General features: G+C 40.7%; 2 protein-coding genes across 7 annotated transcripts in view; both read left to right on the top strand.

Annotated features, from left to right (window-relative positions):
• The window catches only part of LOC108682041, a 131,451-nt gene extending 126,894 nt beyond the window's left edge, over positions 1-4,557 (top strand). For 5 of the 6 annotated variants that reach the window (XM_047880513.1, XM_047880512.1, XM_047880514.1 and 2 more), the window contains 2 exons: positions 307-430; positions 3,097-4,557. In XM_047880513.1, coding sequence (XP_047736469.1) covers positions 307-430; positions 3,097-3,606 — 634 coding nt within the window. In that variant the 3' untranslated portion in view covers positions 3,607-4,557. The remainder of the gene's footprint in view (positions 1-306; positions 431-3,096) is intronic. The other variant, XM_018171146.2, reaches the window with a different exon arrangement.
• A 1,868-nt stretch (positions 4,558-6,425) lies between these two features.
• Positions 6,426-22,826, top strand: LOC108682029 (huntingtin; the record flags this gene model as incomplete). The annotated part of the gene is made up of 11 exons (XM_047880520.1): positions 6,426-6,526; positions 10,517-10,738; positions 12,574-12,814; positions 13,746-13,867; positions 14,572-14,902; positions 16,282-16,419; positions 16,833-16,907; positions 18,290-18,422; positions 19,191-19,607; positions 20,042-20,265; positions 22,595-22,826. Coding segments are annotated over exons 2-11 (2,116 nt in total), but the record flags the coding sequence as incomplete, so codon positions are not given.
• Between the last annotated feature and the right edge of the window lie 103 nt (positions 22,827-22,929).

Below are 22,929 nucleotides of genomic sequence, written 5' to 3'. Positions count from 1 at the left end.
ATGGAAATAGCAAAGTCGCAATAGCGGCCTTCACCCATTCACCGTGAACATAGGCAAAGCCTTCATCAATTCTCTCCTGGTCAACAGAAAAGAGTGAGTTATATGAATTCTAGTGTGTTTACAGCGACTATGCGTAGGATTTCTTAATCTTATATTACTTCTTAATGTACAGGTATTTCATCGTTTTTTCCTCTCTCACGCATTTCTTAGATGTTTTCTCTGAATTTCGTGAATCAGGTTACAAGTTTCCGTTAGTTTGTTTTTTTACCCCTGTGTTTTGGGCCTAATATTGTTTTTTTTTTACAGGAAGCGTCTGACGTCACAGGAATGTCTGCAGCACCCATGGCTCACCAAGACCGAGGGCGCGATGTACGACCGTGTTATTCCTACCGAGAAACTCAAGAAGTTCATCATCAGGCGCAAGTGGCAGGTCAGAACCTTAGAAGATCAGTGGTTCTCAAAGATCAATGGTTCTCAAAGACAAGTGGTTCTCAAAGATCAGTGGTTCTCAAAGATCAGTGGTTTTCAAAGATCAATGGTTCTTAAATTATGCTGCGTATACCACTAGGTGTACTAGAGAGTCTCTCAGGTGTTGATACGCGAACAGTTCATATGGGTCTATATAGTTAATATTTTTCTAGCTTATACTTTTTACATCGAGAAAATTTGTACTGTCAAACATGAGTTAATCTGGCAACGATTTGCAACCGTTACCAAACCCCCTTCACGTGGTGCCAGCGGCCCACCGTTCCAAACAATAACAGTTCAAACAGTAAACAGTAGTTCAAATAGTACCTAGAAGATCAAACAGTACACAGGAGTTCAAACAGTACACAGAAGTTCAAGCTGTACAAAGAATTAATGTGGTACATATTAGCGCAGTCTCTGCTGCATAGCATCACCTTCCAAGAAAAAACTCGGGCGTTATCGGTGTCTAATATGATGGTTCTAAACATTGGTGTTTAATGCACTCCATATGCCTACCGGGTTAGCAGCCTCTAAAAAGTAAGTGCGTGTCAATAGGAAAGCGTGACTTATTCTTTTCGGAGCCTTTGCTTCTGACAGTCTTCTGTAAATACGACTGCACTACAATATACATATATGTGTTTTCGCTCCCTCCATCCCAATGTCTCCCTGCACATGCCTTGAACCAAATGGGCCTGTCCCAGAAGGCTGGAAGTCCCTAACCCATCTTCTCGACCTCGTCTACCTTCATCCTCATCAAGCCATCTCCATCTGCCATCATAAATTAAACCATCGCAACTAAGTTGACCTGACTGCTCGAAAACTCAAACGTCTAGAATACAAACGGAAAAAGAAATATTACGGACAAAAATTCTCGGTGAAACCTTTTTATCCAGACACGCTATATTACCATAACATCAAGCAAAAAGACGAAACAACTTACATTCAAACATCCTCATCCAAAATGAACCCTATCCTTATTATAAATTCTATAAAACAATGCCCGCCACTGGCACAACCACAGATGCACTCGAGCAAAAATCTACTACCACTTTGACCCCGACCTAATGCTCATCAACGATCACTCGTTCACAGATGACAACATCCCCAACCAAGATATTTAAAAACAATGTACAAAGTGCAAAAAGATAAGATACTTCACTCCATTGCATCAACTGTATAGACTTCTACACACTTTTCAACAGGCCCCAACCCGTTTACCTCTTCTGTGATGTAAACGCAAAAAGCATCTCGCTAGAAAACAGTTCCTCAACCACTTAGGAAAACAGTTACACTCACTCACAGCCCAAACCAAATTACCAACGTCGGTCCCCCTACTTTCCAACCATCATCACTCATCACAGCACGACATAATTAACCAGTTGGTCTTGCACAACAATAAGACATTTCACAACACCCAACTACAACCAGGACTCCTCATACCGTCCGAACCCCAAATCCTACCTCTTGAGTCTCGAACGACTTACCCACCACCTTAACTTTCATCATCGTCACCATTGTCACCCTCTCCCATCATAACATCCTTTTTTGAAAAGAGAAATCCAAATCTTTAAACACACAAATCTTTGGACGTGATTCTTTTTCAACTAATTTGCAGTCTCCAAATTGATCACTTAGAAAATGTTTATGAATAAATATTGATTAATTCTAGGAAATTGGGATTCGTATAATGTATAACTCAAACGAGTAATGCCATTGCCGTCCCGCCGAGTGAAACAACTTTTAACGGATAAACGTTGTGCACTTTTGCAACCCAGACTGAGTACAGACGCTTCTACGACGTAGCCACTGAACCGCAGTCTAGTGTCGTTCTGGATACCGGCGCAGCTTAGGAGTAATTAATAAAGTTAATACCTTAGGATTCTATCGCTAGAATTTAATTGACTAGTTTTGATGATTTGATGCTGTGTGTGCAGCACCGTTGGATTATTTACTGTTGCTTCGCAAATTTATTCTGAACGAGTGTATGTTTAAACTAAATCCAAGTTGTGTGTGCATAAGGGAAGTTGATTTTACACATCTGCAACTATCAATGCAGAATTAATTTTTGATTAGTGATATGTTTTTCTCAGGTTTCATTCGGTCCTCTTAGCTTTCTATAATTTTTATGTTATTCTCCTTTGAGTTGGTTTATTTAATTTTATTCATAAAATTTGTGTGTTTCTGTACTCATGAATGTTATAAAACTTTTACTGACACTTCCTGAACCTGAACCGCATGATATCATTCAACCGCTAAAGTTATAAAACATAAATCAGTATTTCATAGCTATACGTCCCTAACTCGATCTTACAGATCAATTTATTAGATTTTGCATATAGCGTAGTTGATTTATTAGGTAATTTTTTGTTTCTTTTTCTTAGATGAATTAAGAAGTTTTGCATATAGCGTAGTTGATTTATCAGGTTTTTTTCATTATTTTTTCATAGATGATTTAAGAAGTTTTATCCCATTCGTTTTTATGTCCTAATCGAGTTTTGCGTGATTTGCTTAAATTCGTTTATTTGTTGTGCCATAATCAAAACTTTTGAGAAGCTTTCGACTCCTGAGAGGGTAACCTAGAACGATCACTGTAATCCTAAATTAATTGTCGTACTCTTATTGTTTTAGAAAACGGGTAATGCGATCCGCGCACTGGGGCGTATGGCGAGCCTTACTAACCGTCGCAACTCACGGTCCTCCTCCCCAACCTGCCTCTCCCCTTTACCGGAGCAGCAGCCTTACTCCCCATCCTCCTCCTCATCCACCGCATTCCCTCTCCTCAACGGCGACAAGAAATCTTGTCCCCCCAGCGTGCGGGGTAACAGCGTTGTTAGCGAGCGCAGCGACTCTGGAATCAGCGAATGTTCAGTTTCAGTAGACGAGTTGCTTCATAACGCCAATAATATCCTGAAGGTGGTCGCCTCCAAGCCCCCACTAACTAATGGCACACCCCCTGCAGGCGACACCGCGCCCCTCGAACACCATGCAAAAGGGGTAGAGTGGCAGTCCTCAGTGGACTCCGCCGTGGGGGACGTCATCGATGTTCCTAAGACGTCCTCGCATCGCAAGATTTCCAGAGAAGCCTTCGTGGAAACCTCCTCTGGCTCCAGCGACGTCACCTCACACTCCCGGATTTAGAAGCCTATTCCTATATAGATACTGTTTATGGTCGTTGTACAAACTGGCACCTACTTTGCAACGTGTCTGCTTCTTGTGAAATATAGCGGCTACTTTTGAAATGTAGCTCTACTTCTAAATGACAGCTGCCTCTTTCGAAACGTTGCAGACTCTTCCGAAGCAAGGCGGCTTTTTTTTCAAGAAGACTCTCACTCTCCGAACTAGGCTTCATTTCGGGTTGAAACTTGGCCACCCGCTGTCTGTTGAGTGGCTAACTTCTTGTGAACTCTTTACAGTTGCCATAGTTTTTTTAGTGGTGACTAATTTAGTTTTTAACGAGCTAAGCCTGTATTTTTCCCGATTCGATCGACATAGAGAAAGAGTTGGAGGATATTCAACCTCGTGCGAAAAGTTATTTTATTTGTTTTACTTAAGACTAGTGGGTGATGTATGCCTGTGAGCTTGTAGGTAACATCTTTTCACTGATTTGCTCCCCATGCCTAAATAATTTAACGGCAAATCGGAGGCTACGCTGAGCATTCTTGACTTATAATAAATAAGATTTCGAGTGATACGTCGCCTTGCCTTCTGCTTAGAATTTTTCATGGCAGTATAGAAACATAGCTTAAGAAATCCTTTTCGAAAATGCTGGATGAAATATATTGTTATCAATTATGAAAGAACATATATTATAGTATATTATGACGTGTAAGCTGATAGTCATCTCCGATATTAAAATCGACTTGTGTTTAGTTCTATTTTCATGTAGCAGTAATGTTTTCAGTACGGAATCGGCATTTTATGTATATTCACATGCTCATTCTGCTCCAGTTTCAATCTTTAACGAACGCTTCCTCCGGCTCTTTTCCAGCGGCCGTGTAGTTTATTTAAGATTCAGTGGTATCTAATTAAATACATTTATCATACCCATATATGAGCCTTCCTTGTTTATCAAATATATGTTCAAGTATGTCTTTCGTCTTACTTTCCTTAAGTTGTAAACTAGTGACGTTAAGTTTTAATAATACAAAGGGCCTTGAAACATTAATGAAAACCTAGATGTAGGATCTACTCAAGCGACGGCGGAAATGCAATGTCGTGATAAAGAATATTAAAGCGTCATTTAAGCGGAACCAAGTGACAGCTACAGGGTCGTAACTCGTAATTAACTCAACTTTGTTATTATATAATAATAATAATAGCGGTTTCAGCGTTTATTAGGCCGTAGGCCTGTCGCCGATTCTTAACATCGCAGAATATTCACAGCATTTTGAGGTCTCGAACTCGCAACGCACTGCTACAATTCTGCTGTGCTTAACCGCCCGGCCTCCTTGCCGATTCTGACCAGTCCATACTTTCAAAACTCGCTAAGTGAACGTATGTACTTACGCTCTATTTTCTTGTCTATTATTGGTGGATTTTGCTTGAAAGGCAGTCAATGATTGGCTGGTGAACTTACGATCTCTTAACTTTTTTTGAAGGTATGGGCCCAGAAGCCGACGCACAGAGCTGGGATCGAACCCGCGCCTCTCTAGTGCGTCAATCTTGGTACTCTGCCAGGGGCCATACTTTCAAAATTCGCTAAGTGAACGTAAGCACTTACGCTCTATTTTCTTGTCTATGATTGGTGGATTTTGCTCGAAAGGCCGCCAATGATTGGCTGATGAACTTACGATCTCTTAACTTTTTTTGAAAGTATGGGCCCTGAACTTTAACCACTGGGCCCCCAGCGATGTTGATATCTTTAATCCATTTCATTCAATCAAGTTTGAATTACTTTATTGGCATTCGTGAGATGGTATACGAGAAATTGTCCATTAGTATGCATTACATTTGACATTTTAAATTGTCAATATCAAAGTCACTCATAAATATTAGTGATGATTAACTCCAGAGTCGCTGATGGACATAGGTGAATGTTTACTCCAGAGTTATTGTTGGACCTTGATGATGGTTGTCACCAGAGTTGTTGATGGACATTGGTGATGGTTGACTCCAGAGTCGAGGACATTGCTTCACTGGCATGCTGAGATTAGCAATTGCATAAGCACTTTTCCAAACTATACGGGGAATATGGAATGGAAATAGAAACTGTAACGTCCGGTGACATTTTGATCACAGTCTTATGTATGCCGAATATGCGTAAAAGTGTGTTGTTGAAACTTATCGACACTTCTCCGAGCTCAATTGAATGCATTTGGTTAGAATATGAATAGATGTTATGAGTGGGTAACAACTGAATGTCTATTTAGCTCATGGTTGAACTTCTAGTACAACCATGTATTTGGCCTGTTGCTGTCAATGTGGGCTCTACAAAATGGCCCTATAAAATAAACGCGAGACTGCTGGAAAATCAATCGTGACATATTGGCATTAACCACTGGGCAGAGTGGCCCAGTGGTTGAAGTTCAGAGTACCAAGATTGGAGCTGAAAGGTGCGGGTTCTATCCCAGCAGCTCTGTGCGCCAGTTTCTGGTCAGAATCGTCGAGGAGACCGGGCGGTTAAGCAACAGAAAATTTGAAGCAGTGCGTTGCGAGTTCGAGCCCGCAACAAGCTGTGGATGTTCTGCAATGTTAAGAATCGGCGACAGGCCCACGGCCTAATAAACGCTGAAATCGCTATATGTACTTATACTATATTGCATAGAGACAGGGCGATATTAGCAAAAACAATCAATAATATAATTATTGCTTCATATGAAGTTTCTTGAAATGAGACTATGGATTGCACATGATTTTGATAAATTACAAATATTTAGTTCTGTAATATAGCATCATATCATGATTGGTGCATGTGGATGAGCGCATTTCTGAATGTAAACAACTGCGCTCAGTGACAGAAGAAACAGCTGATCATTGAGTTGTTGCCTTGTTGGTCTGTGGTCTATCCTTTAAAAAATTAGTTTATATGATATAATCACATTTAAATTTTATTATTCAGGTAAATATTTGTATTTCTCTAAATATGAATTATACTGGAATCTAGATGGTATTTTCTCATTATTTTATCAACAATTTTTTTTCGGTAGCTATCATTGCAGCGCTTCCTGAGGCTGCAGGCCTGAGCCTTGAGGCTGCAGCCTGCAGATTCAGTACCAAAACTTTTAACTAGCCTATATTACTTGCTTCAGAAGATTAGGATGAATTGAAAAAGGCTGTGATCAACATAAGTGAGAAAATGAGACCAGAACTGCCATCAAACGGGGTAATAAGGAACGCTTCTTTTCGTTTTTTCTTTGACAATTTCTCACCATGAAAAATTTTGTAAACAAATTTGGGGTCATTTTAAAGGTCTTTGCAAGGGCTATTAGCTTGTTATATGCATATTAGCTAATCAGCAGGTATTATTGCAGATTAACTACATCCAAAAAAAAGGGTGTTTTTTTTTTTGAATTATATGTTTTTTGGGGTGTAGATTACGAATCTGAAATCCATTTTTGGCGGTCGGCATCGGAAAACCGATTTTTTTCGCGACTTACTATAATGTATCTCCAGATTTATGGACAAAGAAGACGAAAATGTTACCCGTTGCAGTGCAACGGGTAACATTTTCGTCTTCTTTACCCGTTGCAGTGCAACGGGTAAGTTTCATTCAAGATGTCGTGCGCTACGTGTGATCTCTCGATGTGGCAATGTACTGAGGTCGGAAAAAAAATCGGTTTTCCGATGCCGACCGCCAAAAATGGATTTCAGATTCGTAATCTACACCCCAAAAAACATATAATTCAAAAAAAAAAACACCCTTTTTTTTGGATGTAGTTAATCTGCAATAATACCAATCAGCATATGCCATATGGCATATCTGAAAAAAGTCCATATGCTATCTGTAAGGTGCCATCAGCAAAAAATAAAGTGTCCCAGTTATCCCTGGCCCTGAAAATGGGCTAATGGTCTTTGCAAATTGCAAGGGCTATCATTATCATATGGCATCTCCAAAAAATTTCCAAATGCTATTTGTAAGGTGCTAGGACAGCTAGATGCAATATAAAAGGCTCCTGAATTAATCTGGAAATGGGGTAATTAGGGACACGTAACTCACACGTGAGATAAAACTCAATTTTAAAACGTTTGAAGCATCAAGCATGCAGAGTCAGAGACTCAGAGTGTAGGTACTCATGTTAGTCATGTATTACTAACAGTGATCTGAAGTCATCCTCTTTCTTGTAGATGATGCATATGTAGAATCAATAACATTTTCTGTGATTTTTACTCATTTTCCCTTTATTGATATGATATTATCATATTCATTAATTACTGTATTATTAATGTGATATTACCATATCCATGGAAAAGCCATTGAGCATCAACAACAGCCTTGTCCACTGCAAGCTTAATATCAGCAGCCATGTAGCATTTCTTCTGCATCTGTAAGCTTACAGGATGGCTTGTAATTTTGCACAATTTTAATCAAGTCGAGTGATTTTACTATACCATAACAAAAAAGATTGTAAAAAACATACCTGAAACAGGATAGAATATTTTAGTGATAACCTTCATATTTTTTGGAGAAATAAATCAAAGTTTAGGTTATTAGTTTTCATTCTTTGTTGCCAGTGCTCAATTCTATCTATGACAATCTATGCACAATTTTGTGATGACTGATGCAGTAATTTTTTGTTGAGTGAAATTTTTTTCAATGAGCAAGGTAAATGCAATCAAATTTCTTTGTTGTTGATTGATTTTTTCATGAACTGGAGCCTTTCTTAAGCAAGGCTCTACTTTAAATGCGATTTTAGGGGTGTCCCTTATTACCCCGGGGGTGTGTTCCTTATTACCCCATTTTGCATAAATGGCCACAATTTTTTCTTGGAATGAGATACGCAAATTCTGCCAATCACGTTTATAAGCCAACGCCAGTGTGCAACTTTTATGTAAGTAAGATTTTTTAATACAACAAATATTTTTTCTGTAACAGACCATAGCAGAGGTACTACATTTTCAAATTCTCACCTTTCACATTTTTTTTCAGGGATTTTTTAGAGGTAATAAATGTATGATTTCTCAACTTGCTTTATGCTGCATAGATAAGTAGTAAAAATGTTGAACTTTATGCCACTATTTTTAATTTTACAATATTTTGATTTGTTTAGCTGCTACAACACTTCTACAAAATGTTGGAGGACTGTCCCGTTTTACCCCGCCCGTCCCTTTTTACAATGTTTGACAGTATTGATTTTTTATTCAGAGATGCCATACAATAGCCCTCGCAAAGGCCTTTAAAATGAGCCCAAATTTGTTTATGGAATTTTTCATGGTAACAAGTTATCAACAAAAAATGCTAAGAAACATCCCTTATTACCTTATTTGACAGTATCTATATTTTTATTTTTTTTATATTGTTTGTGATTACAACAGACTTTGCTACTTTTATTTTCTGAGTGATTGATGAATTATTCTGAAAAGGTAAATAGTATGTGTATATTGATAAATGTTAAATGAAACTCTTTTTCATGTATAAGTCAGATGGGGTAAGACAGGACCAAAATCACTAACAGGCATTTAGCATCTATACCATGAATAAATAAAAATCCTAAACTTATCATAAGGTGTGGTTATGCAATGGGCTTCAAAGCTACAACTCAGACTTTTTGCATACAACACAGTTTTCTGTACAGATTAAAAAAAGTGAGCTGGTCCTGTCTAACCCCATAGGGGTAAGATGGGATCAGGCTGGGGTAAGAAAGGACCAACAGGTAATTCTTATGTTACAAGGTTTTTAGTAAAAATATAAATCTGATATTCAATATTATCCATCTAGAAACACATTATTTGATTAAACAACCACTTGTTACTATTTTGTGTTGCAGGAAGTCAACTCTAATATCAGTCACATTGGAGTTTTTGCCACGAGAAAACTTTGTTAAGCATAGAAATAGTAGGTTGGCTTTGATTCATTGTAGAGCACAGCCACATGTTACATGTATATTCCATTAGTGTACTTGTCTGAAAATTTATAAAATTTGTAATAAAACCAATAGATAATAAGTTAAGAGTTGGACGTCATGCGTTTTCTTGCTAACTGCATTTGTGGTGCACTTCTTCAAACATAGCCCATGCCCTCTCACAAAATTGTGATAATTATTTTTCATGTTTCACACAATGATTTTTCCCCCAACCACTATTGCACATTGTTCTGCAGCTCACTAATGGGAAGAGACATCCCTATTTTCTCCATCCCCATGATGCAATTCACAATAGTATGCTAAATTTATCTAATAAAAAAAGCTAACAAGCTAGAATGGTTATTTTAAGCAAAAGATGAAAATTTGACCAAAATACTCCATGTATACTTATGCACAATAGGTAATATATTCATTTAATAGCTATTTTTGATAAACTATGGGGTAAAAGAGGACTGTTTGTGGCAATTGTGGGGTAAGACAGGACCATTTGTGGGGTAAGATAGGATCACTTGTGGGGTAAAACAGGATCATGTTGTGGTCCCGTCTTACCCCATGTCTGGTCCTTTTTTACCCCATTTTAGAATACATGTCAGGCAGTGATTGTAGCAGGTAGGAATGCCTAGTATGTCTCAAAAGTTGCTTATTACTTGAGGTTACCTGCCTACATCCACAAACCTGGCCAAAAAATTTTTTGTAATCAGACAGAGCTTATTTTCCAAATAGGGTTAACTATTTTGTGACCCTTCTTTACATAGGTTTTCTTTAAAAATTAACCAAAAATTCATTATTTGCAGAACAGGGTTGAAACAAACACTGAAATGACTGGCAATGATTGCTCTAACATATTCTTTTGTCAAATTAAATTCAGTGCAATTAGAATGCATGCCATGGGCTGGTCCTTTCTTACCCCATGAAGGCTGCGATCCTGTCTTACCCCATTTGACTATAATTTTTATGTTTTCTTGCCAAAGTTTTTTTTATATTTTATTTAAAAATGGGGGATGCATTCATGTCATGCAGGTTTTCAGATGGGCTGCGTTTTGAGCCATGACCAGCAGCCTGGAAAAAGTGTCCAAGTTCCTGGAGGCTCTGAAGGCATCGCATAGCAGCAGCGGTGATGGTAGCTCTGGGGGCACAGGTCCGGGCTTGGGCCAGACTGTGCTGGCCTTCCCAAGCTCCACTGAACAGTTCTTTGAACAGACAGCTGCTGTGGCCTCGTCCATCTCTCAGCAAGGTCAAACGTTCCTTAGGTAACTGCTGTATTTAGGCATGGAATGAAGCTAGGTTGATTGAATTACTTCATAATAATTTTAAATTTTTATGAAATAGAAAATGTGGATGATAAATTCTTGGCTAACCTTAAATGAGTATTTCAAGATTAATTTGTTTCATGGATCACTCATAGATACTGCACAGGTGTTTAGCTTATGAGTTATCTGGAGTAACCAAGGACTTTCTCTTGAGTTTGGTATGTCTTCTGCTCCAACGCACTTACCATTGGCACCTCCATGGTTTTTCATATATAAATTGATTTGGTTGCATATACTTCATTCATAATACAATTAAAATGAATTGTAGCAGACATTTATAGGAATTTTAATATATTAATCAACTTGAAATTATCTACCTATTTTAATAGCTGGGTGACGCATTTTGCTGTATTATTCTATTATTCAGCAAGTAGAACCTTACCTAGGCATGTTTGACTGCACTGCTTAAAATTTATGCAAGCCAATAAGAGCAAAAATCCATTTGCCTTCAGAGTCAATACTACCTACCTACAAAAAATAAAGAACTTGAGTTAGAATACTTCATTCAGAATATTTAGTCTCAGCTCCATCAGGAGAGTTCAGATATCATGAAATTGCAAAATGTCATACAGATTTAGTTAGTAATTAAAAATAACTAATAAGTAATAAAAATAATTAAATTAATTTGACTTAGTTAAGGCACATGTAAAATATATGCGCTTTTGTTTTGAAATGTAACTAACAGTCTTGCTTCACAAGGCTTAACTGTAACTGCTTTTCTTACACTCTGAATTTGTGCATTTTCCTGTACTGAACAGCAACTGAAAGCCTGGTCTGGGTAGAAGTATGCGCTCTTATTTCTGTTGTACGCTGAATGCTGTCACTGTTTCTGTTGTATGCTGTCACTGTTTCTGTTGTATGCTGTCACTGTTTCTGTTGTATGCTGTCACTGTTTCTGTTGTATGCTGTCACTGTTTCTGTTGTATGCTGAATGCTGTCACTATTTCTGTTGTATGCTGAATGCTGTCACTGTTTCTGTTGTATGCTGAATGCTGTCACTGTTTCTGTTGTATGCTGAATGCTGTCACTGTTTCTGTCATATGCTGAATGCTGTCACTGTTTCCGTTGTATGCTGAATGCTGTCACTGTTTCTGTCGTATGCTGAATGCTGTCACTGTTTCCGTAGTATGCTGAATGCTGTCACTGTTTCTGTCGTATGCTGAATGCTGTCACTGTTTCCATTGTATGCTGAATGCTGTCACTGTTTCTGTTGTAAGCTGAATGCCGTCGCTGTTGTACGCTGAATGCTGTCACTGTTGTACGCTGAATGCTGTCACTGTTGTACGTTGAATGCTGTCACTGTTGTATGCTGAATGCTGTCTCTGTTGTACGCTGAATGCTGTCACTGTTGTAAGCTGAAAGCTGTCACTGTTGTATGCTGAATGCTGTCACTGTTGTAAGCTGAATGCTGTCACTGTTGTACGCTGAATGCTGTCATTGTTGTACGCTGAATGCTGTCACTGTTGTATGCTGAATGCTGTCACTGTTGTACGTTGAATGCTGTCACTGTTGTATGCTGAATGCTGTCACTGTTGTACGCTGAATGCTGTCACTGTTGTATGCTGAATGACATCACTGTTGTATGCTGAATGCTGTCACTGTTTCTGTCATATGCTGAATGCTGTCACTGTTGTATGCTGAATGACATCACTGTTGTATGCTGAATGCTGTCACTGTTGTATGCTGAATGACATCACTGTTGTATGCTGAATGACATCACTGTTGTATGCTGAATGCTGTCTCTGTTGTATGCTGAATGCCTTTATTCTGAGCAGCAAGCGAGAGCCTGGCCTAAGCAAGCGGGACCGCATGAGCCACTGCCAGGTGTCGGTAGACGCGGTGCTCGCCGCCTTCAGTAGCAAGACCCGGGGCTCCTCGGCCCCTGAGAGCCTCAGCAAGACGCAGGACAGCGCCAGACTCCTCAGCCTGACGGTGGAGACGCTGCTACTGCTGGTGGATGATGAGCAACCTGACGTCAGGATGACGGCTGATGAGGGTCTCAATAGGATCACGAGGGTGAGATCCTGTTGACTATTCCTATCAGCAATTGTAAATTGTATGTAAAGCATATGGAAATTGTACGTAAAGCGTATGTAATTTGTACGTAAAGCGTATGTAATTTGTACGTAAAGCGTATGTAAATTGTATGGAAAGCATATGTAAATTGTATGTAAAGCGTCAATTGTCGGTAAAAGCGTTCAGTATAATTGATTCAGTATAATCTTATGTAATCATTGATCATATAAGTATATAATCATTGATTTATTCAGTATTATCTTGACCGATAGTAATGCCTTGCCTGGTGTCATGGTGGCTGCTGATGAACTGTTTTCAGCACGATGTAACAAGAGGAAATTCTTATTTTGTTTATCAGTGAAAATGGCGTTTAGAAAATTCATATTGTTTAACGCTGTCCACACTATAGAAAAAGTCAGATTGTGCAATGTGAATGCAAAGATTTATTACTATAATAATCTTGATTATTTTTGAAATTCATTTATTAGCGTAATAGGTTACTTACCAATATTACGTTACCAAAACTTCAGAACTAGTTCTTCAGATTGATTTAGAAGATGTTTTAAGTGCGAGTCATGCTGTATGTTTCTTCAGGATAATATTGAGGATATTTTTAGTTTATGTCATGCTGGTATGTCCATTTCTTCATAGTGATATAGTAGAGGATGTTTTTAGTTTATGTCATGCTGATGTGCTCATTTCTTCATAGTGATATAGTAGAGGATGTTTTTAGTTTATGTCATGCTGATGTGTCCATTTCTTCATAGTGATATAGAGGATATTTAAGTTCATGTCATGCTGATGTGTCCATTTCTTCATAGTGATATAGAGGATATTTAAGTTCATGTCATGCTGATGTGCTCATTTCTTCATAGTGATATATAGAGGATATTTTGAGTGCAAGTCATATTGTAAAAATTGTTTCGTTCAGGGCGTGCCAGCTGCCCAGACAGCTAAGGTGTTCGTCGAACAAATGAAGGAGAAGAAGAATGGCTCGGCGCGCGTCATTCGTGCTGCTCTCGCCAGGTTCGCTGTTCTTGCCAAGCAAATAAGGTGAGAATTTCTCGTGCGGCGGTCAATTTCGTCCAGTCTACTGGCTTTATTTACGATTCATGACAATTCAATTTACTATAAGAGGACTCGAAATTTCCATCGAATTGTGTCAGTAGAGTGTTTACGCAACATTTATATCACGAGAATGTTGGTTCTTTTATATTTTTCCATAAAATAATGCAAGTAAATCACGTAATTGTATTAAATATACCGTGCAATTGTTTTAATATAATTAATACAATTGCATTAATATAATTGTATTAAGCATATATTTAAATTACGCAGTTATATCAAGTAGGTATATATCACAATTACGCAATTATATTAAGTAAATATTCAAATTACGCAATTATGTCAAGAATATATTCTAATTACGTAATTTTACTATGTATATATTAAAATTACTTAATTGTATTAAGAATACATTAAAATTGCGTAATTACCTATACTAAGTATATACCTATTCAAATAACGCAACTGTATTAAGTACCGTATATATTCACATTACTTAATTATATTAAGTATATATATACATGACTTACAGAGTGCAGAAGGGCCGAGCCTACATGCAGAGGCAACTGTATTAAGTTTATACACAATATAGACGCAACTGTATTAAGTATAACATACATGCAGACGCAACTGTATTAAGTATATACACAAATTACTCAATTATATTAAGTATATGTTGACATGACTTACAGAGTGCAGAAGGGCCGGGCCTACATGCAGACGCTAGTGCCGCTGCTGTGCAGCTTCTCACAGCGCCCTGAGGAGAACCTACACGAGAGCCTAGCTACAGCCGTCACTAGTGTCTGCTCAGCCCTCGGACACTTCGCTTCTGACAACGAGCTGAAACTTCTGCTCACAGCTTACCAGCCTAACCTCGCTCACAAGTCTAATATCATCCGTAGGGCCGCTGCTCAGATACTAGTGGCCATTTGCAGACACTGTCGCAAGCCCAACCTGTTCCTAGGACTGCTGGTCGCCTTGCTGCTCAAGATGCTGGTGCCTCTGCCTAGATCTCAGTGTCTGGTGAGCAGGAATATGGTACTATGGGGATGTCAGGTGAGCAGGAATATGGTACTATGGGGATGTCTGGTGAGCAGGAATATGGTACTATGGGGATGTCTGGTGAGCAGGAATATGGTACTATGGGGATGTCTGGTGAGCAGGAATATGGTACTATGGGGATGTCTGGTGAGCAGGAATATATACTAGGTGAAGGGAGGTGCCAGGTGCCTGGTGAGCAGAGATATATACTAGGTGAAGGGAGGTGCCTGGAGTCTGGTGACATTTAACACTTGGTCACCTGTAGTATATAATAACAGATGACATGTAGAAATCTTTTTATTTTGACAGATCAGGATCCAAATACTTTCACGTACCTATGTTGTATGGCTACTTCATTTAGATTAGAAATAATTAATGGGTTTATTGTTTATTTTAATCTTAACAAGTTAACTATACCTGCGACTGTCACGGCATCAGGTCTCTGAGCCCAAAAATTTCGGCCGTGGGTTTACCACGGGTTGTTTAAATAATTTGATTATTATTAATAAATAATAATAACGTTAATAGATAAATTTCCAGTGAGACTTTACATAAATTTCTTGTTATTTGTCGGCAACCTGAACGTAGTCTCCAAATTACAAGAAATTGTCATTTTGTCAGGACCAAGTCAAAGTGAACGACAGTAACTCACCAAAGGATGATGATATGACGCGGATATATTTTTAAACTTGATTTAAAACATTATCAGAGGAATTGGTCGTACATGAAAAAATATAAATTCTAACTGTGATAGTTTATCCCCTTCTAAAGCCGCATATAGTTAAATTATATAGTTAAATTAATTAATATTGATTAATTTCATTAGATCAACAGCAAAAACTACTACCGTCAATGCCTTTAAACTCCGCCTCAGCACCGATGACGCCGGCCGTCAAAAGAAACAATCTATTTTCGTAACAAAATTGAGCCATAACTTTCTAGTTATGGCTCAATTTGGCACTTTCTAGTTATGGCTCAGATCTGAAAATGTTATTCAGTTATTATGTGGCAATCGAAGCCAAAAAATTTTAATTCTGAGCAATACAATAGGATTTGTAGACAAGGTATGAGTAACACGGGTGCCTAGTGTTCACTCAAGTGTGCCATTCGCTGACTGCCGTGTCACGTGCCACTGAAGTGCAATTAAAGTGCCATCGAAGTGCCAGTGAAGTGCCACGGAAGTGCCTTTGAAGTGTAACTAAAATGACACTAAAATGCCACGAAAGTGCCAGTGAAGTGCCACCGAATTGCCACGGGAGTGCCTTTGGAGTGTAACTAAAATGACACTAAAATGCCACGAAAGTGCCTCTAAAGTGCCAGTGGAGTGCCACTAACTTGCCTCTAATGTCCCCCCGTCGTAGGTGCTCGGGGGGCTGTCGTGTCTGCGGCTGCTGGCCCCCCACCTCGCCTCCATCTGCCCCCCCTCCAGCGACGACCCCAGCGCGCCCCCTCCCTCTGACTCCCACTGCTACTCCGTCTCGCTCCCCCAACTGCTCACGGTCAGTCGCTCCCCCAACTCCTCACGGTCAGTCGCTCCCCCAAACTCCCCACTGGGATTGGTTAAAAATTTATTGGGACGGCAGCTCCTGGCAGTCGCGTAGGGTTTTTTTACCTCGTTTGTTGGGGTAATATTAGGGGAAGAATTAAGTCAATTAAGTCATTGATTTATTAGTACATTATAACAGTCATGCAGTGTGTGGTGATGTGCAGTGTGTGGTGACGTGCAGTGTGTGATGACGTGCAGTGTGTGGTGACGTGCAGTGTGTGATGACGTGCAGTGTGTGGTGACGTGCAGTGTGTGATGACGTGCTATGTGTGGTGGCGTGCAGTGTGTGATGACGTGCAGTGTGTGATGACGTGCAGTGTGTTATGACGTGCAGTGTGGTGACGTGCAGTGTGTGATGATGTGCAGGTATACCAGCTGGCAGTGCATCACAGCAGCAGTGTGCACCACAACACCGCCACCGCAGGGCTGGAGCTGCTCAGGGTCAGTTCATCACACTTCTCTACTTGCCGTTCTCTTCATCACACCCTCATTTATATCATTCCTAATTTTATTTCATAGCTATTTCTAATATTTTTATTGTCTTTGTATTCTCTATTTCTATTTTCTTTTTATGCTTCACTAATTATCTTATTTCTTCATTATCTTATTCCCTGTCCATGTAGATATCAGTAATATCAATGCTAATCTTTTAATATTCTATTTAATGTAAGTATGCATATGGAATACGTGATTTTAATTGGTGAATAATTGGAAGCTTATTTTGCAGGGAGTAGAGAAGCATATTATGTGTATATGGTGGCCAGGCATCTCATCATACGAGACATTTCATCACTATAGCAATTCATCATTAGGACATTTCATTATTATAGCCATTCATCATAAAATTTCATCATTGCAAAAATTGCATTTTACGTAAATGTGGGTTAGGTTGAGTTTGTTTTAGTTCAAAGTCGCTCAAAGCTGGTGCGGTGTTGAAACTGGAGTCAGTTCAGCGGACCTTCACGTACAGGATGATACAGGATGAGGGAGCTGAATGAGGGAGCTGATGGTGTAGGCTGAAACACCTGGAACTGTACTCACTGGAGAGAAGAAGGGAAAGGTATATCGTACTGGTACTGTTCACTTGGAAGTATTAAACGGACTGGCTCTCAACTTAGAGAGTGAGACCTCCAGAATAGTGACACGTTATCACGAAAGAAGGGGGAGACTGTGCGAGGTTCCCCCATTTAATAACCGAGCCGCGGCCAGAGTACAGACTCTTCGTGAGGGATTACTGTCCGTGGTAGGACCGAGGCTCTTTAATGTCTTGCCAAAAGCGCCGAGAGGAGGGGAGTTTACCCTTGCAACATTCAAGAGACAACTGGACAAGTGGTTGAGAAAGATCCCGGATTGTCCAGTAATGGGGAAACTACCATCAGCAAGCGACAAGCAACAGCATCTTGCATCAGCGTGCCCAAAGGAGGGCAAATAGACGGAACACGTCCAATGTTACATCCGGGACCCGAGGGCGGGGTGACCTGCCTAGCGACGACTCGGAGACGGAGGACGACGAAGGCGGCGCATCAGGGTAACCGTGGACTAAGAAGTCCTAAACCCATAAGGTCATAAGGAGGTGCCAGTGTACTTGTGTGTGTACAAGCTACATCCGAAGGTAGTCTAGTGCGAGGGATATAATCCCCAACGACACTAGAGGGATATAAGAATGATGATCCGCATCACAACGCAGGGATGTGCTCAACTGCCTAGGATACGAGCCTCAGCAAGTCATGGAAAGAAAAGCTTGAGATGAGAGCTGCAGTAAATATATCAAATAGCAGACCCTGGTTGGTCTGATTTAAAGCGTCACGTGGTTTGTGTGGCAGGCTCTGCTGCAGTACGCCCCTGGGGCCCTCGTGGTGGCCCTGGTTACTCCTGGCGGAGTCCCTCAGTGCTACCTCCCTCTGGATGCTGCAGCTCCTGAAGATGCTACTGTTGCGGGTGCTGCTGCTGCTGAGGGTGCTACTGCTGCTGCTGCTGTTTGCTGCTGCTGCTGCTGATGATGATGATGATGATGGTGCTGCTGCTGCTGCTGAGGGTGCTGCTGCTGCTGCTGCTGAGGGTGCTGCTGCTGCTGCTGCTGAGGGTGCTGCTGCTGCTGCTACTGCTGAGGGCACTGCTGCTGCTTCCAAAACCACGGACTACTCCCCTCCCGACACAGCAGACTCCGCGCTGTCCCCTGACGGCACTCCACGATCCCCTCGTGAGTTTGTTGGTTTTTTTGAGCGAGCAAATATTGTGTTTGATGGTTCCTGCAAGATTTCTTGGCCAACTAATTTAAAGTCAATTTATTGAACTTAGAAAGCCCATTGATTTAGGTCTGACGTGAAATGAAAGTTAAAGTATATTGATGGGGAGTATAAATGTCGATTTAAATTACGAGAGGCTATTGCATGTTTTAGTAGAAGTAATTTTTGAAGGTAAGATGATGATGTTTTATTCAGGGTTTTTTTCTTGCTTCTACTTATTTTGCTTGCGGCGCTGAAGCATTCAAAAGTTGAATTGAAAGGAAGGAATTTGTGAAGAGTCTTGAATGAAAGTTTTTGTGAAGAGTCTCTAATGGAGTCTTGTGAAGAGTCTTGAATAGAAGAGTTTTGAGAAGAGTCTTGAATAAAAACTTTTGTGAAGAGTCTGTAATGATGACTTTTGTGAAGAGTCTTGAATAGAAGAGTTTTGTGAAGAGTCTTGAATAGAAGAGAACGTCTTGTAAAAAGTTTGTGGGGGCAGTTGGAGGTCGCCTGGTGGGGGCCATGGGTGACGATGATGCCACTAGCCTGGAGCCCGACACCCCCTCGTCTGGGGGAATGCTGCTCGCCCACACGTCCCTGGAAGACGATGGAGGTGGTGGCTGTGACGAAGACGACTTGGTTGTGACAGGCGACGTGTCAGCTGCGACAGGCGACCTGTCACCTGCGGCAGGCAGCGTGTTAGCTGCAGCAGACGACGTGTCAGCTGCGACAGACGACCTGTCAGCTGCGGCAGGCAGCGTGTTAGCTGCAACAGGCGACACGTCAGCTGCGGCAGACGACGTGTCAGCTGCGGCAGACGACGTGTCAGCTGCAACAGGCGACACGTCAGCTGCGGCAGCCGGTGCCAGCTTTTCTTCCGATCTTTACGCCAGCGTCGAGATCGGTCAGCTAGCAGGTAACCAAAGAAACTGTCTTTGTAATATCAATAAGAAAATTATAAATATTTTTTTCGTTGTTGGAAGACATAGCACATGTACGTTATTAGCCATTAATAGTTCCTCAATAATACGTGATAAGTTCTAGTTCGTCACTAGTGCAGTATGAACCATATTTCTAGTTCATGACTTTGTGAACCGCTGCTTGCTTTGCATTGGGTCTTGCGTTTGTCTTTTGTCTGTCAGCAACGATTGTGTTTGTCAGAAACAATTGTGTTTGTCGTTTGTCTGTCATCAACAATTGTGTTTGTTGTTTGTCAGAAACAATTGTGTTTGTCGTTTGTCTGTCATCAACAATTGTGTTTGTTGTTTGTCAGCAACAATTGTGTTTGTCGTTTGTCTGTCATCAATTGTGTTTATCGTTTGTCTGTTAGAAACGATTGTGTTTGTGTAGATGATGAAGAGCTGCACCCTCTACTGCTGGGGAGGAGAGCCCGAACTCCTGCTACCGACGATCAGGTGGGCCATGAGGGACGTTCTCAAGCTGTTGAAACTGCTGCCGCTGACTCTGCTTTCGCTGACTCAGCTGCCGCTGATTATGTTGCTGCTGACTCTGCTACCGCTGACCTTGATGACGCTGCTGCAGTCTCCTCTGCAGCTTCCAAAGACTCCTCCAAGGTGAGATACGTTTCGCCTTGTAAACGATAGAAATTATTCGCTATTAGTTTTAATATGTGTAATTGAACCATTCACTATTACTTTTAATATGTATCGATAGTGTAATTGAATAACCACGTCTGACGTAGACACCTCAGTAACAGTAGAGTGCAGCCTTACTGCAGTAGCAGCTACGTATGGCGAGGTCAGGTCTGGGTGGCTGTGAGTCGGGGAGTCAGTCGTGTCCTGCCAGCCCTACAGTAAAGTTTCTAGTAGCTCTATTAACCCTCTACCGCCGTATGTCACTTTCTGGGAACATAACTTTCAACTTAGATTATACGATACATATTGAGTGCAGCAACGTGAGGACGTTTGTACGCAACAGAAAACATTTAAAGTTGTCGTACGTGGCGGCAACCATCAGTGCAAGTCATTTTGCGCTCACTAGAACGTATCCTTTTTGGGTAGTAGACTTGTGACAATATTGCTCTCGTTACTCATTGTGACAATATTGCTCCGGTTACTCATGTAGGCGGTAGAGGGTTAAGTACTATATGTATCATCAACATTTTAATGAACAGAAACCAGGAACAGTAAAATCCAGTTATTGAACAGTGACAGGAACTTCATCCAGATCGGTCTTTCAACGAGATAGGTAGTTACCAGCGTATGGCCATAGAGCTCAAGCCTCCTGACAATGCTGAGAAGTTGCGGCGAGCGCCCGGTGATTACTTAACTAGTGTAACTAATATGAGTGGTAAAATGGATAACTTTACTAAACATTTATTGTCTTTAATGTAGTAAATTGGAGCCGGGCTTTATATATAGCCCGGCTCGGGCTATATATTCGAACTTGTGATCCTCGCTTTGCTTTATTGCTGCTGCTTTTTTAATTATTCATGTGTACTATTTTTAATATCACGCTATTTACGAGGTAGCACGCATGGTATAGTCACGCCAAGTACATTACGTTAGGCGGCAGTAGTCAGTATGTACTCAGTTGACTGCCCACTGTCGTACTGAACGGTTTAGTCAGAGACTTGTCTGTGCTGGAGCAATGCGGTCTTTGCCTAGTCAGCCTGTACTCTGTAGCTATCGTGACTTTGGCTAACAATTGTTAGTTGTTACCGTGTGCAATATTCTTGCAATGAGAAGTGTCTTGCTGTGCTTATCAGTTTTATGTGTTGAACTACATTATTGAAGAAGCTAAATAAACTATTTTACCCGGTGCAAATAATCATTTTAAATGGAAGTGAAGTTGATTCTTGAATAAATTATTTTATCGTTCCGTGAGATTACGATTTTAAACAAAGTGAATTTAATAAACTATTTTAAGTGTGACTCCGTCTTCATTTTGATCCATTGTCATTGGAGCGGCATTTATACTGACGATGACTAGGAGAGTTACATCTAGAAACGGCATTATAGGTTAGATTGATGAAGATCAGTCGCCTGAAATTCAGTCGGCCTCGAGCTGTAAAGCCCCTTTCACACAGGGCAGTCGATAATGCGCGCGTCAAAAATGCCGCGGCAGTATTTACTGCCCTGTGTGAAAGGGGCCTAAGTGTTCGCCCTCTGACATTAGCGAGCTGTATAAGGTTCAACTAAAGTTAGTTAGCTTGTAGCAGCTCTAGCCGGTGACACTGCTTTATTCGTTTATCAGAATGTTTAGTCTTCATATCAGAATGGTTTAGTTTACCTAACTTGCCACCACCTGGTCAGAATGGGTTTTTAGCGTTGACTTAAGTTCGTCTATGTCAGAAGAATTATTGTACGTTGAGAATTGTTCATTAAGTGTCATGTTTGTAGCGATGACTTCAAGTCGTGTTTGTCAGAAGAATTATTTTACGTTGAGAATTGTTCATTAAGTGTCATGTTTGTAGCGATGACTTCAAAGTTCAAGTCGTGTATGTCACAAGAATTATTGTACGTTGAGAAATAGTCCATTAAGTCTCATGTTTTTAACGATGACTTTAGTTCGTGTATGTCAGAAGAATTATTTTACGTTGAGAATTGTTCATTAAGTGTCATGTTTGTAGCGATGACTTCAAGTCGTGTTTGTCAGAAGAATTATTTTACGTTGAGAATTGTTCATTAAGTGTCATGTTTGTAGCGATGACTTCAAAGTTCAAGTCGTGTATGTCACAAGAATTATTGTACGTTGAGAAATAGTCCATTAAGTCTCATGTTTTTAACGATGACTTTAGTTCGTGTATGTCAGAAGAATTATTGTACGTTGAGAATTGTTCATTAAGTGTCATGTTTGTAGCGATGACTTCAAGTCGTGTTTGTCAGAAGAATTATTTTACGTTGAGAATTGTTCATTAAGTGTCATGGCGTGTTGTGGCAGAGCTGTGGCGACGTGTGGAGCGTGTGTGGCGCGGACGTGTCGTCAGGCCGGTGGCTGGTTCGGCTGCTGTGTCGACGGTTCCTGCTGGCGGGCCACAGTGGTTCCCTGGTGGGGGGGCGCAGTGTGAGAGTGAGCGCCAGGGTGCTCGCCCTCAACTGCCTCGCCAGCCTCCTCGCCTGGATGCCTGAACTGCTCGCCGACACCCTCCACGACCAGTGCCTCGACCACCTCGGTGGGTGCCTCGACTAGTGCCTCGACCACCTCGGTGAGTGCCTCGACCACCTCGGTGGGTGCCTCGACCACCTCGGTGGGTGCCTCGACCATTGCCTCGACCA

Source organism: Hyalella azteca, unplaced genomic scaffold (genome assembly GCF_000764305.2).
Source record: "Hyalella azteca isolate HAZT.00-mixed unplaced genomic scaffold, Hazt_2.0.2 contig5528, whole genome shotgun sequence".
Taxonomy (NCBI): domain Eukaryota; kingdom Metazoa; phylum Arthropoda; class Malacostraca; order Amphipoda; family Hyalellidae; genus Hyalella; species Hyalella azteca.
This window is presented reverse-complemented; position numbering and strand designations above follow the sequence as displayed.